The 18,496-nt window shown below is 36.8% G+C and overlaps 1 protein-coding gene across 2 annotated transcripts in view; it reads left to right on the forward strand.

Annotated features, from left to right (window-relative positions):
- Positions 1-18,496, forward strand: part of KLHDC10 (kelch domain containing 10) — a gene marked incomplete at its 5' end in the record, with an annotated part of 52,728 nt that overhangs the window by 26,053 nt on the left and 8,179 nt on the right. Inside the window, 3 exons of one of the 2 annotated variants that reach the window (XM_079711792.1) lie at positions 1,038-1,124; positions 16,570-16,791; positions 18,171-18,325. In XM_079711792.1, the coding sequence (XP_079567918.1) occupies positions 1,038-1,124; positions 16,570-16,791; positions 18,171-18,325 (464 nt within the window). The remainder of the gene's footprint in view (positions 1-1,037; positions 1,125-16,569; positions 16,792-18,170; positions 18,326-18,496) is intronic. The other variant, XM_079711793.1, reaches the window with a different exon arrangement.

An 18,496-nucleotide genomic window follows, 5' to 3' on the forward strand; every position in this document is an offset into this window, starting at 1 on the left:
TCCTCAAAGTGTTTTTATAGGCCCTGTTATAGCAATTACTTCACTGTAATGTAATTATTAGTTTAGGCATCTGCCTTCCTCACAAGACCATGAGTTCTTGAGGCTAGGAGTCATATCCTCCTTTGGCTACCGTGGAGCCTAGCCTAGGGCTCAAGGCATAGCAGGTGCTTAATGAAATGTCTGTTGAATCCATACAGGGTTGTTGTGAGGATCAAATGAGATAATACTTGTCGAAGCTGTTTTAAACTTTAAATTCTATACCAGTGTTAATTGTTTTTATTGCTTGTAAGCTGTCTTTGAGAGCTATCAAACCTTTGGGAAGAGACAAAATTATCCCATTTAACACTTCTACTATGCTTTGCATTTTTCTTCTGTTATAAGAAAACAAGTTTTAATTGGGGTTAATGTGCAGTTAATTTGCTTCCTGTGAAGGCAGAGGAATTTCCTTTTTTTTGTCCCCCTACAGTGGAAGTGTCACGATATTAAATGTTTGTTTTATTTGGTTGCTACCACACAATTTTAATTATAGCAAGATCAGCTTATTTCATATTTAAAGAATGGTGCCCATTGCTTTATCCTCTTAACCATATAACTGATAAAAGAATACCAAACCTGGAAGAGAACAGGAGCCTACGTTATGCCAAACTAATTTTAGTCAGAGCTCCCTTTTTAACATTCACTGACTTGTAAAAATGTCATCGTTTCTAATCTGTTTCTAAAGCTCCTGGTGAATTTTTGCCACAAGATGGCATTGGTGATTATTGAATGCATGTCTGTTGAACCAGAATTCCGAAAAATGGTGCACATAATTGTTCTTATTCTTTTGGGGATGAGTTGAAAACCTTCATCACTGCTTATATATTAATTAAATTTTGTTTTGACTTCCAAAACAGGGTTAAATGCTACTTTACATCACTTCTTTCTGTATTCAAGTATTGTTTTGTTTCCTGTTTTTCTGTCTTTATAACTACAGTTACTATGTATTATTTGCCATGTGTTGTATGTGTCTGACTTATTGCTGATAATTGTGGTAACAGGTAAGAAGAAAATACGATGGGACCCAGTTAGGAGGCGCTTCATTCAGTCCTGTCCCATCATAAGGATCCCTAACAGGTTTTTGAGAGGTGGGTGATAACTAGCAAGAGATCTGTGCTTCGTATGGGTTAAAGGGAACTTTGAATGAATTTTCTAAACTCAAAACTCTGGTTTTTAAAAATTGTCTAAACAGCTAAAATTGGATGAAAGAAAATCTAGAATTTAATTTTAAACCTGTGTTTCATAGTGACCACTGTTGGAATTGTAATTATAAGTTTTAGGAAGTTAGAATCACTTAATGTGTATTAGGTCGTAGAAATAAATCATCTCATTGATGTCAGTATTATTCCACTGTAAACATATTAAAAAGAACTTTGAATAATTTATAAAATATGGGGTATGGGGAATAATTTTCTAAATATGATTTTAAGAAAGAAATAAAATTTATCTGAGTATAAAACTAAAAACCTCTTATGTCAGAAACCATAAATAAAAAGATAAAAGGGGGAAACATTTGTAACAAATGGTTAATATCATGAATATATAAAGAGCTCTTATAAATCAATAGTTTAAAAGCAAATACCCACTAGAAAAATAGGTAAAAGAACATGAATAATCAATTTGTAAAAAAGAAAGGTCAATAAATATGAACAAATGTTTATTTTCACTATTGTTATAAACATAATTAAAATAATAAGGTTATCATTTTTACCTATTAGATTGGCAAAGACTAAAAATAAGAATAGTCAGTGTTGCAAGGGTATGGGGAAATGAAGCTCATATATTGAAGGAAGTGTAAATTTGACACAGCCTTTCTGGATTTAATTTGGCAATATGTATCAAAAGCCTTGAAAATGTTCACATCCTTTGACCTAGTAATTCTTACTTTTAGAAATGTTTCATTCTTTCTATTTTTTACTTCTTCTAGTAAAACATACTCCCTACTGAAAAAAGAAAATCTCAGAAGAGGGTTGAAAACTCTGGTTCATACTGTTTTTCTAGATATAATAAATTGTAAGACAAGCGTTTTTAATGTTATAGTTTAGACCTTATTATTTATAAGCCAGTGTATCTAATTTTGACTGAAGAGATTATTTTAGGAAAAACAAAAAGACTAGAAAAAAGACCTGCAGCAGCTAAAGATGTTTCTATATCTAGTGCCTAACCTATTTTTAGTGACCAAGGTCCAGATCATGAAAAAAATAAAATCTAGCCTAAATAGGTCAAGATAAGATACTTAGGGTGCTATGCTACCTTTTATTTTATTTTATTTTATATCATTTGGCCACGCCATGTGGCTTGTGGGATCTTAGTTCCCTGACCAGGGATTGAACCCAGGCCATGGAAGTGAAGAGACCAAGTGCTAACCACTGGACCGCCAGGGAATTCCTGCTATGCTACCTTTTAGCATAAATAATTTTATTGATAGAAACTAATAGGTAATTTTAGTGTTATGTGACAAAAAAACCATTGTGCACACATAACCAAGCAGTACATCTAATTTGATAAAATTTTTTCTTTTTTCTATTTAAAAATTAGAATACTAATGTTTTGATTTACAATGAGAAGGCTAACTTGGGGACTGACTAAATTTAAGTATAATTAAGAAATTGTTTAATTAGGATGTAAAATTCAATGTAATATCAGTTTTGTACAAATATAAACATAAAAAACAAAGGAAATAGTGAAATAACATTATATCTGGATGGTGGGATTTTATTTTCTTTATATTCTCTGTTTTTCAATATTTTAATCATGGAAAAAAGAGATTAGCACAGGTAAGTTTCATATCTTTGGTTATTTTCGTAAGCCCTAAATTGCCTCAAAAAATTGCTGAGGAAGATGGTCTCTGACAGTGCTGAGAAGAGTGAGGCGGGAGTAAACTCAGCATTAGCAACAGCAAGATCACCAGTGGCCGCTTCTAAATCAGTGGCCTTGTCTTAGTCCTCACCTTCTTTGACCTGTTTGTAGTGTTTGATCTGTTGACCACCTGTACCTTCTTAAAGTTTTCTCTTCTTTTGGGTTATACTTTGCTGTACAATCTGAGATGTTTTCTTCCTGCCTCTTTGATTGTTCATTCTGTTTCCTTTACTGGCTTCTCTCTTCCTACTCACTAAAGATGGGTATTGCTCCAACGTTCTGTCCTCTCCATTATCTCCTTTGGTTATCTCATCAGATTTCACAGACTTAACTAACCTCGTTCGTTCGTTTGTTCATGCTTTCATTCTTTCAGTATTTTTTGATTGCCTCCTGTATAACAGGCTTTGTGCTAGTTCAATCATCTAGATTATAGAGAATCAAGTAAAGAAACAATTACAGAATAATTTGAGTGTAATTCTTTGCGATAAGGGTCCTGATGAGTTAGTGTGGTATGGGAGCACACAGAAGAGGTACCTGCCTCAGCCTGTGGGAAGGACAGGGGAAGATAAGTAGCCATCAGGATGACTTTTCAGAAGAGATGTATCGAGTAGTCTGAGTATGTGTTAACAGGGAAAGGTTGGAACATCTCAAACCACAAGGACCAAACAGCTTAAATAAAGGCAGTTAGGCAAAACAGAGCACGGTCTTTCAGAGAACTGTAGGAAGTTCGGCAGAGTGGGAAAGAGTGTGGAAAGAAGAAGCTGGAGAGGGCCCAGATCAAGTGGAGCACCACCCAAGGGGAGTTTTCAGGATCAGTTTATATTTAATTAATGAAGAGATTTAATTGGAAGACCAGCTAGGGTTATTAGAGTTATCAAGGTGAGAAATGATAGAGGCTAAGGTAGTTATATTTAGTAGGAAGAAAGAGTAGGTAATTGATTTGAAATTTAAGGAAGTGGAATTAGATGAGACTTGATGACCAATTCAGGAGGAGGAGGGAAAAGTCAAGAAAGCTTCCAGCTTTCTGTGTGGACCATTTTCTCTTTACCAGGTATTATACAGATGGATGGAAGAGCAGATTGAGGGAAAAGATGATAAATTCAGTTTAATCTCCCCAAGCCAATAATAGCATATCCTTGAACACTCAGTCTATGAGTTATTTCTAGAGAAACCTCCTTGGAAGGCTTGTCTCTTTGTTTTGATTGCACCCTCTGTGTATCTGCCTGTATCATAACACTTACCACACTGAATTATAGTCATTTGTTTACTTGTTCCTGCCTGCCATAGACTGTAAGCTCTGTAAGGGCAGGGACAGTGGGACAGTGCCTTTCATTTCTTTATCTCCAGCTTGTAGCACAGTGCATGTAGTAGGTATATCATATGTATTTGAGTTGAACTGAATTATTTGTAAGGCTGCTGTCAGGGAATAGGATGGGACTAAAATTTTAGTACATCCTCAACTTCTGTCTGGTGGTGGTGACAGTAAACTAATAAGTTGCTGAGAATACGAAACTAATAAGTTGCTGAGAATACGAAAATGCTATTTAGTGTTTCCTTAGATTTTTAAAACAACTTATCTATACTTTTGAAATTGCCACTTTCAAGCCTCTCGTTTTGGAACTCCTACACATTATCTCTTTTGATTCTGATTAAACAGTTTCATAGGGCTCATTTTCTGTCGCTAGATTCCTTCACTAGATCCTGCATATTCTCTAAAAGATGTTGCTACCCATTATAAGTGGTGTGAAAACAATATCAGTATAGTGAAAACAGTGTGTTTTCATTACAAAATGATAGACTGCTTACACCCATTTACCCTCCCATACTTCTCACTTATTACTGAAAATGACAAAGCAGACCTACAAAAAAGAATGAATCATAATTATATTGAAAAACAGAAAAGGGAGGCTTTGAAGCCAGATTACCTATGTCTGAATCCAGGCTCTGCCATTTACCAACTGTGTGACTTTAGACAAGTTGCCTATTCTTTTTTTTTTTTTTGCCTCAGTTTCCTCATCTGTAAAATTAGGATGATGATAATAGTACCAACCTCCTAGGTTTGTTGTGAGTATCAAGAGAGGTAATATGTGCAAAGCACTTACAAGAGTTTTTACATTTAGCCAATTTTTTTTCCATAATTGAAAACTTTTATTTATCAGAAACAAAGTCAGCATAACAAGCCAAATTAATTGCCTTAACTCTAGCTTGTCAACTAGCTAAAGACCAGGATAACAGATATTTATACTGACAGTCTGTTTAGCCAATGTTGACTTAATGTTAGCTGCTGTCATTCTTGCTATTGTTATAATACCAGAAAATTTGAGGAATTTCAGGGTAACAGAAAGCAGTTGGAATTCTAATGATTGAGAAACCAGAACAGAATAAAATGCAACCCCAAATAGGTACTCCTGCGGCATGCTGGAAATCAGATAATTTCTTAAAGAGCTCCTGTCCTGAAACTCAAGCCTAGAATCAGCAAGTGGAGGAGGAGGGAGCATGTAGGGGGAAGATGGAACATCAGGGCAAGTAATTAAGGGACTGCCTTCAGAACTGTTATTTCTCCTACTTCTCTCCCTCCCTCCCTGGCAATGGCATTAGTTCTAAGATAAAGCTCTAAGAACAGTTCTTCAAGCAAAGTAGGGGATTTGTTTAGGGGAGGGTTGAATAGGCAGTGCTTTCATGGACTGGGATTGGAAACAGTGTGCGCACAAAGCAGAGCTTTAGGTAATGGACCTCCACAATAGATTGGATGAGGAGGGTGGAATAGGGGGAGGAGAAGAAAGCAGACTCCACCAAGGACTGATGTACATTAAATGACCATGCTAGCAAAATGCAGCCTTCCTTATTTTAGAAAAACTGCTTTTTCTCCACTTCTAAAGAGAAACCTGTCTGTGAGTGTACCACTTACCTGCAGACACCCATAATCAAACACATCTCCCATTTGGAGGTTTGGAGACAGAGTAATACAACTGTGGAGGAAATTCATTATCTCTTAGAATACTAATCAATGTAGTCCTTCACTTTTTAATATGAATCAGTGATCAAGGCTTACCAGACACTTGAGGGAAACTAAACTTGTTCTGATCACAGCAGGTTTCCTCAGAGTCAAGAGAGAATTGGGTCCACAAATAAAAAGACAACTGCCATGCAAAAAAAAGGAATGGTTAAGGAATTAGTTCCATATTGAAACTTGCTGAAATAAAGATGCAGTTGGAGGATTAAATAATACACAGGTTTAAGACCAATTTTTACAAAAATAAAGTAGAGGAAATTTACAGACCATAAAGCAAGAGGACGAAAAGAGAAAGTACATGAGGAAAATTATACTTTGAGGGTAGATATAAGTGATCCAGTATCCATTTTATAGAGTTACATAAGGAAAGACAGTGGAAGAGAGAAAATAAAGAAATAAAGAATATTTCCCTATGCTGAAGACAGACTCTTGAGTTTTCAAGTATAAAGGGCCCACCAAAGGGCTTCCCTGGTGGTGCAGTGGTCGAGAGTCCGCCTGCCGATGCAGGGGACACGGGTTCGTGCCCCGGTCCGGGAAGATCCCACATCCCGCGGAGCGGCTGGGCCCGTGAGCCATGGCTGCTGAGCCTGCGCGTCCAGAGCCTGTGCTCTGCAACGGGAGAGGCCTCAACAGTGAGAGGCCCGTGTACCGCAAAAAAAAAAAAGCCCACCAAGGAACAAGCTAGGAAAATGTAAAAGCAAAAAGCATCTATCTGTACATTACTGAACTACTTATGATTCCAGAGATAGAAAACAGGCTACATAGAAAGACTCAAGACTGAGATTTCTCACCTGCAACATAGTTTGCTAGAAGATAAGTGCCTTCAGTGTTCTGAGGGAAAATTATTTTGAACACAGAACTGTACCCAGCCTCACTAATATTTAAATGTTTAAATGGAGGTCAAAATAAATAAGAACTCTGAAAGTTTATGAACACACCCTTTTTGAGAAAATTACTCGAAGAGGTGTTCTGAGTAAAATGAAAAACAAATCCAAGAAAGAGGAAGGTTTGGGCATAAGAAGCAGTAGTATATAAAAAAAGCAGAAAAACTTAGAGTTGTGTATAAATACAGGGACTGTGAAGCCTGGTATAATTGATAAGAAAAGTTTTCTAAATATATAGAAGAATAATGTAAATCTAGTATATGTGTATGTATGTGTATGTATATATATAACATTCTGTAACTAACATTTCAGACGATTTAAACAAACGGGATAGGAAGAAAGTAAAACTCTGCTAAAGATCTTATAATTTTTCATTTTAGAATTTCTAGGTGTAATATATGCTTATTAAAATTCAAATAATATGGAAATATATAGGGTGAAAAATGAATGTCCTTATCTCAAGCATATATAACAAATTTGTATAAATCAATAAGAAAAAGACATCTCAGTACAAGAATGTATAAAAGGCTTGAGCAGCCACTTCCCAAAAGGATCAATCCAGTTGGCCAACAAACATGAGAAGGTGCTCAACCTCACTAGTAATGAGATAGATGCATATTAAAACCACAGTGAGCTAGGTCTACAAACTCACAGGAATTGCTAAATTAAAAAGGCTGTGGATACTAATACTAAATATTTTGTAACCAGTTTGGCCTTTATCTAGAAAGGTAAAGATTTCCATACATTATGACTCAGAAATTCCATTTCTACATTTATAGCCAACAAATATGGGCCCCTGTACACCTGAAAACATGTACAAAAATGTTTATAGCAGCATTAAGAGCCACTAATTTGAACAACCCAAATGTCCATTCACGCAACATAGGCTGGATAAATTGTGGTATATATTCATACAAAGAAATACTATTTGGCAATGGAAATGAACAGACTACCTCTAACCCCAGCAACGTGGATGAATCTCAGAAACATGATTTTGAATGAAAGATCCCATAAAGGAAACATACTATATCATTCTATACAAATACACTTCAAAACTAGGCCCAAATAAACAATATTGTTTAGGGATGCATACTTAGGTATAATAAAGCTATTAAAAGAAAGCAGGTTTTATGATTGCCATAAAAATCAGGAAATAGGTTTCCTCTGGAAGTGAAGGAGGTGGGATGGAGAGGGTTGTGATCAAAAGGGGCAGGTAATAGGGCATCTGTGTTCTGGCAGTATTCTATTTTTTGACCTGGATGATGACGACATGTTACTTTTCTGATAATTTGTTAAACTATACATTTATAATTATGTTCCTATACATGTGTTGTATTTCACAATAAAAGAGGTTAAATTAAAAAAGCAAGGTCCCATTTCGCATCTTTACTCCTCACCTTATTCCCCTTTCCAGAAGTAACCGCTGTTAATAGCCAAATTTCTTTCCAGACGTGGTTTACTCTGTTGTTAGAGAAATACCAACTTATGGGTTTTTAAAAAATATTAGGGGTAATACTATGTAGATCTCCCTAAGGAAAAAGGAAAGGAAAAAAGCTCGATTATTTCAGTAATTAGAAAAGTGGGAAAATGAAATAATAAGTAAGAATGGTTGAAAATGTATATATATATATGTGATGGCAGGGATAAATCTAAATAGAAATTAAGATCAAATTGCGTTTATCTGTGGAATGTATTTAGTACTTTAAAAGGTTAAAAGAAACAGTTTGATTTTTCTGTTATCAAAAGCATTTAATAAAATTTGATACTCAGTGTGTTCATTTTATTAAAATGCATCAAGCTATACTCTTATGATATATGTACTTTTCTATACATACATTTTAATAAAGACTTTATTTTAAACCATTCCTGGTTAAGAAAAAAATTTGTAGGCATCCAGGAATGAAATAAATTTTATTTTACTGATAGACTATCTAGAAGAAACCAATAGCAAATATCATATATAATAGTGAAACATTACCAATATCCTCATTAAAAATGTAAAAAACAAGACAAAAATGCCCATTATCATCTCCACTATTCAACCTTGTTCTGGAGGTTTCAGCCAATACAATGAAGAAAAAATTAAAAGGTACATATACTGGAAAGAAAGAGCTGAAAGTTTTTTTTTTTTTTTTTTTTTTGCGTTACGCGGGCCTCTCACTGCTGTGGCCTCTCCCGCTGCGGAGCACAGGCTTCGGACGCGCAAGCCCAGCGGCCATGGCTCACCGGCCCAGCCGCTCCGCGGCACATGGGATCCTCCCGGCCCGGGGCATGAACCCGTGTCCCCTGCATCGGCAAGCGGACTCTCAACCACTGCGCCACCAGGGAAGCCCTAAAAGTTGTCTTTAATAACAGGATTATATGATTGTCTGATGTAAAATTCAAGATAATTAACTAATGATAACTAATATTAGAGTTTAGAAAATTGGCTGGATAAAATTTAAACTTGCAAAGATAAATTACTTTCCTGTATATTAACAACAAGTAATTAAAAAATAAAAGATATCTATTCACAATTATATAGAAAATTATAAAGTACTTAGGAATAAAAAACAAGAAGAAAACAATGAAACTATACTGATGATATCAAAAAGATGAGGGTAAATGGCTAGAGACTATATTCCTTCATGGGTCATCTCAAGTAAAATCCTCAAGGGACTTGCTTAAAATTTAGTTTTAAATTTTAGTCTGACATAATTTCAGACTTACAGAGAAGTTACAAGAATGGTAAAAAAAATTGTCCGGTATTCACCCAGGTCCCCCAGATGTTAACATTTGATCACATTCGCTTTATCCTGCTCCCTCTCTCCTCTCCTCTTCCCTTTCTCCCCTCGCTATCTGTAATACATATGCATATACATATTGTTTTTCTGTTTGAACCACTTGAGATTAAGCTGCAGACACTATGCTCCTTTACCCCTAAATATTTTGGTATTTGTTCCTGGAAAACAGATGTTCTCTTATGTAACTGCAGAGCAAGTACCAAAATTGAGAAATTAACACTATTAACACTATAAATAATGGATTAAATTAACATTATCATCAGATTTACAGGCCTCATTTCAGATTTTGCCAATTTTTCCAATAATGTCCTTTATAGTAAAATAAAGTCCCGGAATCATGTGTTGCATTCAGTTCTCATGTATCTTTAGCCTTAATATTTTTTTTTTTTTTTTTTTTTTTTTTTTTTTTTTTTGCGGTACGCGGGCCTCTCACTGCCGTGGCCTCTCCCGTTGCGGAGCACAGGCTCCGGACGCGCAGGCTCAGCGGCCACGGCTCACGGGCCCAGCCGCTCCGCGGCATGTGGGATCCTCCTGGACCGGGGCATGAACCCGTGTCCCCTGCATCGGCAGGCGGACTCTCAGCCACTGCGCCACCAGGGAAGCCCCTAGCCTTAATATTTTTGAACAGTAGGGACTTAGTCATATTGTAGAATTCCTTTTAGTTTAGGTTTGTCTTGTGTTTTTTCATGATTACGTTCAACTTGTACATTTTTAGCTGGAATACTACGGAAGTAATGCTGTGTTCATTTCACTGCACATGATGTTGATTTGTCCCTTTACTGGTGATGTTAACTTTGATCACCTGGATAAGATGGTGTCTGCCCAAGGGGCCTCTTACAGATTTTAACAAACTGATTCTAAAACCCAATGCAAGAGTAAATGGAAAATAACTAAGAAGTTTTTGTAAAAGAGTAACAAAGGGGAGTTTGCCCTACTAGATGTTGATAGATACTTCAGAGCTTTCGTAATTAAAACGGTGTGGTAATGGTACAGGAATCAATAAATAAACAGTGGGACTGAACAGAGCCCAGAAGCCCAGGCCGATATGTAGTGACAGCTGTCTCAAGTATGCTTTGCTCAGCACTTGAAACTGACTCATGGTAACACCAAAGTCTGTCAAAGCAAGTTTCTTTTACTGCTGCCAACTTAGACTTAAGATTGCTCTGCCCTAAGAAGCCAGATCTTTATATATGAATCTCATACAGTGTATGGAGTCTCTGTGGTAGGAGATGCTTACATAACCAAGAATATTGTGTGCTGCTGTGGATGGATGGTCTTTGCCTGAGCAGCTTGGACTCTGGGAGTAGTAAAACGGTCTACGTACCAGTCAGGGATGGGAACCAGCTGGCCCAGTCTTCCCTGGCTTTCCTGTCCAGGCTTCCAGGTGTACAATAGAAGACCTGTCTTCTCAGGTAGAGGTAATGCTGGGCTTTATATTTGGAAAGAAGGGACCACTTAAGTTAAACTGAATTTATCATTTAAGCTGTATGATATTTATAACTAGTTAATACTTTTAGCAATAAAGGTTGTTGTTTTTTTTTTACAATGGCCTTATCACAAATGTTTGATAGCACATCTAGAGGTGGCTACATCTTGTGATAGGCTTATTAAGCAAAAATGTTATATGCTACTTTATTTGCAAGCTTTCTCATTTAAGATTGTGTGATGTGTCTTGATTGTGTGCATTCTTAAAAGAGCAAAAGATTTTGTTTCCAAGGTTATTAGACCTGGATATTGGGATTTTACCAATTCTACTCTAGAACATGTCAATTTAGTATACGATAAAGATGGCATTTCAGTTCAGTGTAGAAGGGATGACTTTCCATAAGGGGTTTAGGGACAATAGCCTATCCATTTTGCAGGAAATATTAGAGCCCTACCTCATAAAATACACAAAAATATGTTCAGAATGTATTCAGGTTCTGAATATTAAAAATCAAAACTAAAAAATTGTTAGAAATAAATAAGAATAGTAATTTTATAATGATGCAGAGCTAAATGAGATGTAAAGCAAATGAGCCTTTTGTTGTTGCAAAGGAGCCTTAAAAGAAAAGATTGAGAGATTCAATTACACAAAAACTTCCATATAGTAAAAGGTACCATAAACAAAATTAAAAGCCCAATAGCAGGCTGGAAGAAAGAAATAGAATAAATAAATAATTTCTACAAATCTGTGAGAAGACAACACAATAGATAGGAAAGTGGACAGGGGATATGATCAGGCAATTCCCCAAAGAAGAAATACAAATGGGCCAATAAACATGTGAACTAGTAAAAATCAGGGAAATACAAAGTAACCTGACACCCATCAGACTGGCACAAACTAAAAAGGTTGAAGAGGGCATAAAGGAATAGGCACTACCATACACTATTGCTGGGGGTATAAATTGTTGCAGTCTTTTTGGAAAGCAATATGGCTCTATAACAATATTATATCTGTAACAATTTTTTTTGGGGGGGGTACTGCGTTGGGTCTTCATTGCTCCGCGTGGGCTTTCTCTAGTTGCGGTGAGCGGGGGCTACTCCTCGTTGCGGTGCACAGGTTTCTCATTGCGGTGGCTTCTCTTGTTGCGGAGCACGGACTCTAGGCGCGCAGGCTCAGTAGTTGCAGCATGTGGGCCCTAGAGCGCAGGCTCAGTCGTTGTGGCGCACGGGCTTAGTTGCTCCACGGCATGTGGGATCTTCCTGGACCAGGGATCGAACCCATGTCCCCTGCATTGGCAGGCAGATTCTTAACCACTGCGCCACCGGGGAAGTCCCCTATCTGTGTCAATTTTAAGTGTATATTCCTTTGACCCCAGAAATTCTGTTTCCAGAAATTTTTAGACATTTGCATATAAATCTACCTAAAGAAAGCTTTGTTACAAAATTATTTGTAACGGTAATAATATTGGCGCAACCTCATCATTGCCTTATCTCTGACAGCGTCTTTCTTGCTTTGGGCTGCAAACTAAAGCCCATGTCCCTGGTTACAGTAAGCTCTGGCTTACTCCCTGGGGTAAAGAGCAAGTGTGCTCATCATTGTGACATGATGAGCACACTGAAGCAAAAAGATGGCTTAGTTACCACAGGTACATACTCCCTCAGCTGCATGTTCCCTTCTGGGTATTGAGTTCACCTCTGCATACAGGTTCAGTTTTTTTGTGTTTTGTGTTTTTGTTTTTTTTTTTTGCCGTACGCGGGCCTCTCACTGTTGTGGCCTCTCCCATTGCGGAGCACAGGCTCCAGACGCGCAGGCTCAGTGGCCATGGCTCATGGGACCAGCTGCTCCGCGGCATGTGGGATCCTCCCGGACCGGGACACGGACCCGTGTCCCCTGCATCGGCAGGCGGACTCTCAACCACTGCGCCACCAGGGAAGCCCACAGGTTCAGTTTTAATTTTTGACTTATGCATTTTCTAATTGGAGTTCCTCAATCAGGTAACCTAATTCTGTGGCTGATTTTATTAGTAGCAAGTACTTTTTAGGAGAGTGGGGTTTGCACATGGAGAATTTGGGACAAGATTCAGAGAACTACTTTTAAGAATCTAAAACCCAGTTAAGTTTTGGTCAAGGTTGAGGAGCCTATGCTATATTCTTCATAATGAAAATTAATGTGTAGTCTCCATGACATTAACCCTGATAAATCCCCATGATTTATTCAAAATAAAATATGGCTTTCTAACATGTTAGTCACTCTTGGGCTATAAATATGTACAAAGAAATATTTAGTTACTGACTAAAGAGAAAGAATAGTTACGTCTTTACTCCTAGCTATAAGACTTCTTGACAGGATGTTTAATATTTATCATACGTTGATCAAATGCTCTTTACCCAGCAGTTTAATTTGCATAGATAATGGCATTATTTACAGAAGCCAGCAATTGAGCTAGACAAGCGCTTTTGATAGACATGTTACGTGAGCCACAAAACTTTAAATTTTCTAGTAGCCACATGAAAAAAGTAAAAAATAGGTGACATTAATCTTAATTTTTATTTGACTCAAGAGATCAAAAATGTCATTTCAACCTATATTCAGATATAAAAATTAGTAACTTTACGTTTATTTTTGGATACTAAGTGTTTGAAATCCAGGGGGTATTTTACATTTAAAGCATAGCTCAGTTTGAACCAGCCTTATTTCAGATGCTCAGGAGTCATATGTGGCTAGTGGCCACTGTGTTGGACAGTGCAGGACTAGACTGTAAGCTCCAGAGGACGGAAAGAGTAATGGTCTTACCATTGTATCCTCAGCAGCTAGTACAGTACCTGGTATGTAGCAGGCGTCCAGTAATATTTTTGGCTTAGTGAATGAATGAATGAGTAGGTAAATATAAAATCATCTTTCATTGACTCCTCAACCTTTAATCCGTGTGAGTTACATTTGTCTCAAAAATAGTTGGCAGTAAACTTGGAATGTCTTCTCCATTGTACAGTCGTTTAGAGAAAATCCTGGAATATACTGTATGTCTTTTCATATTTGCCCAAAAGCAGTTTCAAAAAGTATCTTATGGCTCCAGGTAATAAGGCAAATGACATTATAGAGATTCTTAGAGTTCCTGTCTGTTGACCATAGCAACTCTGTTAAGTTTTTTTCTTAAAATTTGTCTTGCTAATTCTTAGAAACATTTGTGTTTTGAGAAGACCATTGCATAATCCAACCCCTGTCCCCAAAATTGTATCTCTCTTAAGCACAATATCAAAGTCCACTGAGAGCTCTACACTGTTTTGATCATCCCTGTTACTGTTAACTTTGCCCTGAAGTTAGTATCAGTGAAACTTCTAGTGTCTGTTTTATATCTCTAACTGTTTTAGGTGTTGTGGGTGATACAGGCTAATTGCTATACATGATTTTTGCCCTTTAGAAACTTATAATTATTTGGAGAAGAAAAATAAATATTAACGAAATGAGTAGAGAAAAATTAAATTTGTAAATTTGTTCAGTGTTTTCTGTGTGCCTTAGGTTTGGTAATAGAAAGGTGAATGCAAATAATTCCTCTTCCCTCAAGTAGCTTATAGCCTCCTGGGAAGATACATATATTATTAACCAATAAACATTTTAAGATAATAGCAAGTATAATAAATCTGTAAAGTACAGGAATAATAATCCACTCATACAAATGAAGAAGCTGAGACTCAGTGAGGGTCAGTGACTTGCTCAAGGAAGCAGTTAGAAAGAACCTGGATTCAAATCTAGATATTTGTAGAAGTTATTGCTCTTTCTTCCACACCGCATTTTCTGTGTTTCAAGATTTTTAGAAAGAGAAATTGAATTCACTTGAGGTAAATCACAGCTTGTGAGTAAATTTCCCTAGTGATTATAGTTTGCCTAAAATCATATTTATTATGTATTTACATAGTTATGGTGTAATCATCTTATTAATTGTCCATGTCTATCCTATTATTTGAGTGGTATGGTACTGAATTGTAAGGGCTGTAGGTTTTTTTCTTTTCTTGGCCGCACTGCGCAGCTTGCAGGATCTCAGTTTCCCGACCAGGGATTGAACCCAGGCCACGGCAGTTAAAGCCCAGAATCCTAACCACTGGGCCACCAGGGAACTTCCAGGCATCGAAGGCTAGGTAGACCAGGCCAAGAGCTAAGGGAAGGACTCGGCTTTCTAAGCAGAGAGACAGACTTAAACAGGCAGCAGTGTGAGGGATCAGGAAAGGCTCTGAATTGCTGTTTGAGGGCTTCAAGCTTGAGCAGAAAGGAGCCATCAAAGATTCTCAGGACCAACAGGTTGGACTTGAGTGATTGGGTGATTCGTGGTTTGTTCGTTTGGTTTTTAGTTTTTCTAGCTCTGTGCAATTTCTTTTCAGTTCTTGTTTAAAAGCATACTGTAGGAAGTGGGATTTTGATTTAAAAACATAAATACGTGAGGCTTATATTAGGCTGGTAATAAATGTTTATATAACAAATGTTTATTAGGTGTCCAGCATTGTCATAAATATTAATATTATACTAGTATCTATTCCTAATATATGAAAGTAGATAAATCTGTAGGATAACAGACGACCATAGTAGCTTATTCCATCCAGTGTGTATTTAAGCATCTTTGGTTCTGTAGCTATATAAGGGTTTGTGTAGACCGGTGTAAAAATTGTAAGGATAATAGAAGTAATATAAATTTCGGGGTTTTTTACTCTAAAATAATCTTGAAGTAACTTTTAGTAAACTAGTTGACATAATTTAAAATTCAGAAAACTTACAAATTGTAGAAATAGCTTTTTTTTTCCTTTTCTTTTGGCTGTGCAGCTTGTGGGATCTTTAGTTCCCCGACCAGGGATTGAACCCGGGGCCCCAGCATTGGAAGCACCGAGTCCTAACCACTGGACCACCAGGAAATTCCCTGAAATAGCTTTTCTCAGTAAAGCTCTTAATAGGATGAAAGATGCTCTTTGAGATAAATACAGGGATATTCTTTGTTAGCTACCATAATGTCTGGAGTGGTATTTAAATTCCAGACTTTGCTATAACTCTTTGAAAGCCAGTTTTCTTTTTAAGTGTATAATTATATATTGTGGAAAAATCACAGGTTTTATGTATGTGTATTTTTATTTATACATGACTCATTCACATTTGTGATTATATTTATGTAGTTCTCTAATATTTTCAGTTTAATTTCGTTGGCCTGTGTTTTTTTCTCCTCTAAGAAAATAGAAAATCTGTCCTTTTAGCTTCTGGATTATTAAACCCCTCCTCCTTCTTTTCTTGAAAACTCCAAGTTACCAGCCATTTTCTCAAGTTTATGATGCTATTTTGCCTCCCTTGGGAAAAATCTATTTACAGTTATCAAAATCTGAAAATAGTCCTATGAAATAGAAATGGAGACTAGCTCCTTAAAATCCTAAGTATTATGTGTGAATGTATAAAATAACCTAAGTAAATAATAAGTACATCCACATTATAAATTTTCCCTGATTTACTTTTAAAGATAAAATGTTTGTTGCCAAATTTTGTTTGTGCTTTTAATCTGCTGGGTCATCTGTGGAAAACTGTCCTCTTCTCTCCTAGGCCACAGACCTCCACCAGCACGAAGCGGACATCGTTGTGTGGCAGATAATACCAATCTGTATGTGTTTGGCGGTTATAACCCAGATTATGATGAATCAGGAGGGCCAGATAATGAAGACTATCCTCTCTTCAGGGAGCTTTGGAGGTATCATTTTGCTACAGGAGTATGGCACCAGATGGGCACAGATGGCTACATGCCCCGAGAATTGGCATCTATGTCACGTGAGTGCCAGCAGTTCTGAACTTTTGACTTTATGAAATGTCTGAGAGGTCTGGCTCAGTGTCACATGTTTTCCTTGTTAATAATGTTTAATAATACTAAATCATAATAGTAATATTATTAAACTCTGTTAATGGATAGACTCTTACTGTGATAATACTGTATCAATACTATAGCATGGTGATTCAGAATCAATTGTGAGCTGGATAGTCCTGAGTTTGAACTTAGCTGTATGTCATTTACTTGACAGATGATTTTTAGCTTCTAGTTCCTTACCTATAAAATGGAATTAATAATATTTCAGAGGGTTCAACATAAAGTATCATATATATGCTAGGCAAAATGTAGTAGAAGATCAACAAATGGGGTTTACAGCTCTTGAACAAAGTACTTCACACGTGGTATCTGTTTAATCCTCACAACATCTCTATGATGCCAACACTGGAATTATCGCCATTGTACAGATGAGGAAACTGAGGCTTTAGAGAGGCCCAAAGGGCAGTGGCTGTGAGTGCAGGCTCTGGAGCCAGACTGCCTGGGATTGAACCCTAGCTTGGCAAAGTTCTTTTTAGGAAACCTTCAACAAATTATTTAAACCTCTCACCACTTCTATTTTATCATCTATAAAAATGGAAAAGATAATAATAGTTCCTACCTCATAGGGTTGTTGGGAAGATTAATTTAGAGAGATTAAATAACTTTCCTGAGGTCACACGAGACTTTAAACCCAGCTCTCACGGGCACCAGAGCTCATGCTGTTGACTCTTACACTACATCAATTGAATAATTGGTTAAAAAAAAAAAGTCATTGAAATAATACAGTAGCAGTATTTTCAGAATATTTGCCATCAGAGAGAGAAAAAGTATATACAAGTGTGTGTGATGACAGGAACAGAAAGTTACCAGCAGGATATTCGTGTTCTTTTTATCTGGTGGAGGATTAAGATGACAGAAACTATAATTTAAAATGTAGAGATCATTCCCCTGGCAAAAAACGAATGATCCTTTTATCCCTTCATCCTGAGTCCCACTGGGTCTTTGCTAAGGCAGTGATGATTCTTCATTTTCTTTTGCTTTACTGTGTACTTGAACTGTGTTAAGCAGCAGTGGTGGATTGTAGTTCATATCATTCAGTATTGTTATATACAGTGTTTCATGAATTTCACAATACATGTCACACATCAAACAGTGAGCTATGTGAAATAGTGTGAATTAGATCTTTTTCTGTAAAACTTTGTAGTAGTTGTATGTCAGTGGTTTGAGCTATCTTCTGAAAGTATTAAAGCGGACATTTTTGAGTTTCTCAGATTTTCTGGGTTAATGTGGGAACACATTGCAGGTAGCCAGTACAAAAATGAAATTTGTGCTTCTCCTTTCCCAGTTGTGCTGCATGGAAACAACCTGTTGGTGTTTGGAGGAACAGGCATCCCATTTGGTGAGAGCAACGGCAATGACGTCCATGTCTGTAACGTGAAGTATAAGAGATGGGCTTTACTCAGCTGTCGGGGGAAGAAACCCAGTCGTATATATGGACAGGTACCAATCTATGGCCAGTCATTGTGGATGTATTTTCTAGTTCCAGGAACAATGTCAGAATATTTATATTGCCACCAATTTTTTTTTAATGGAGAATAAATTCATTGTGGTTACTATTTGATATTTCAGTTCTGATGTGAAATTGTAAATCTGATTGCTTGCCTTCTTCTT

This window comes from Hyperoodon ampullatus, assembly GCF_949752795.1.
Source record: "Hyperoodon ampullatus genome assembly, chromosome: 9".
Lineage (NCBI taxonomy): Eukaryota > Metazoa > Chordata > Mammalia > Artiodactyla > Ziphiidae > Hyperoodon > Hyperoodon ampullatus.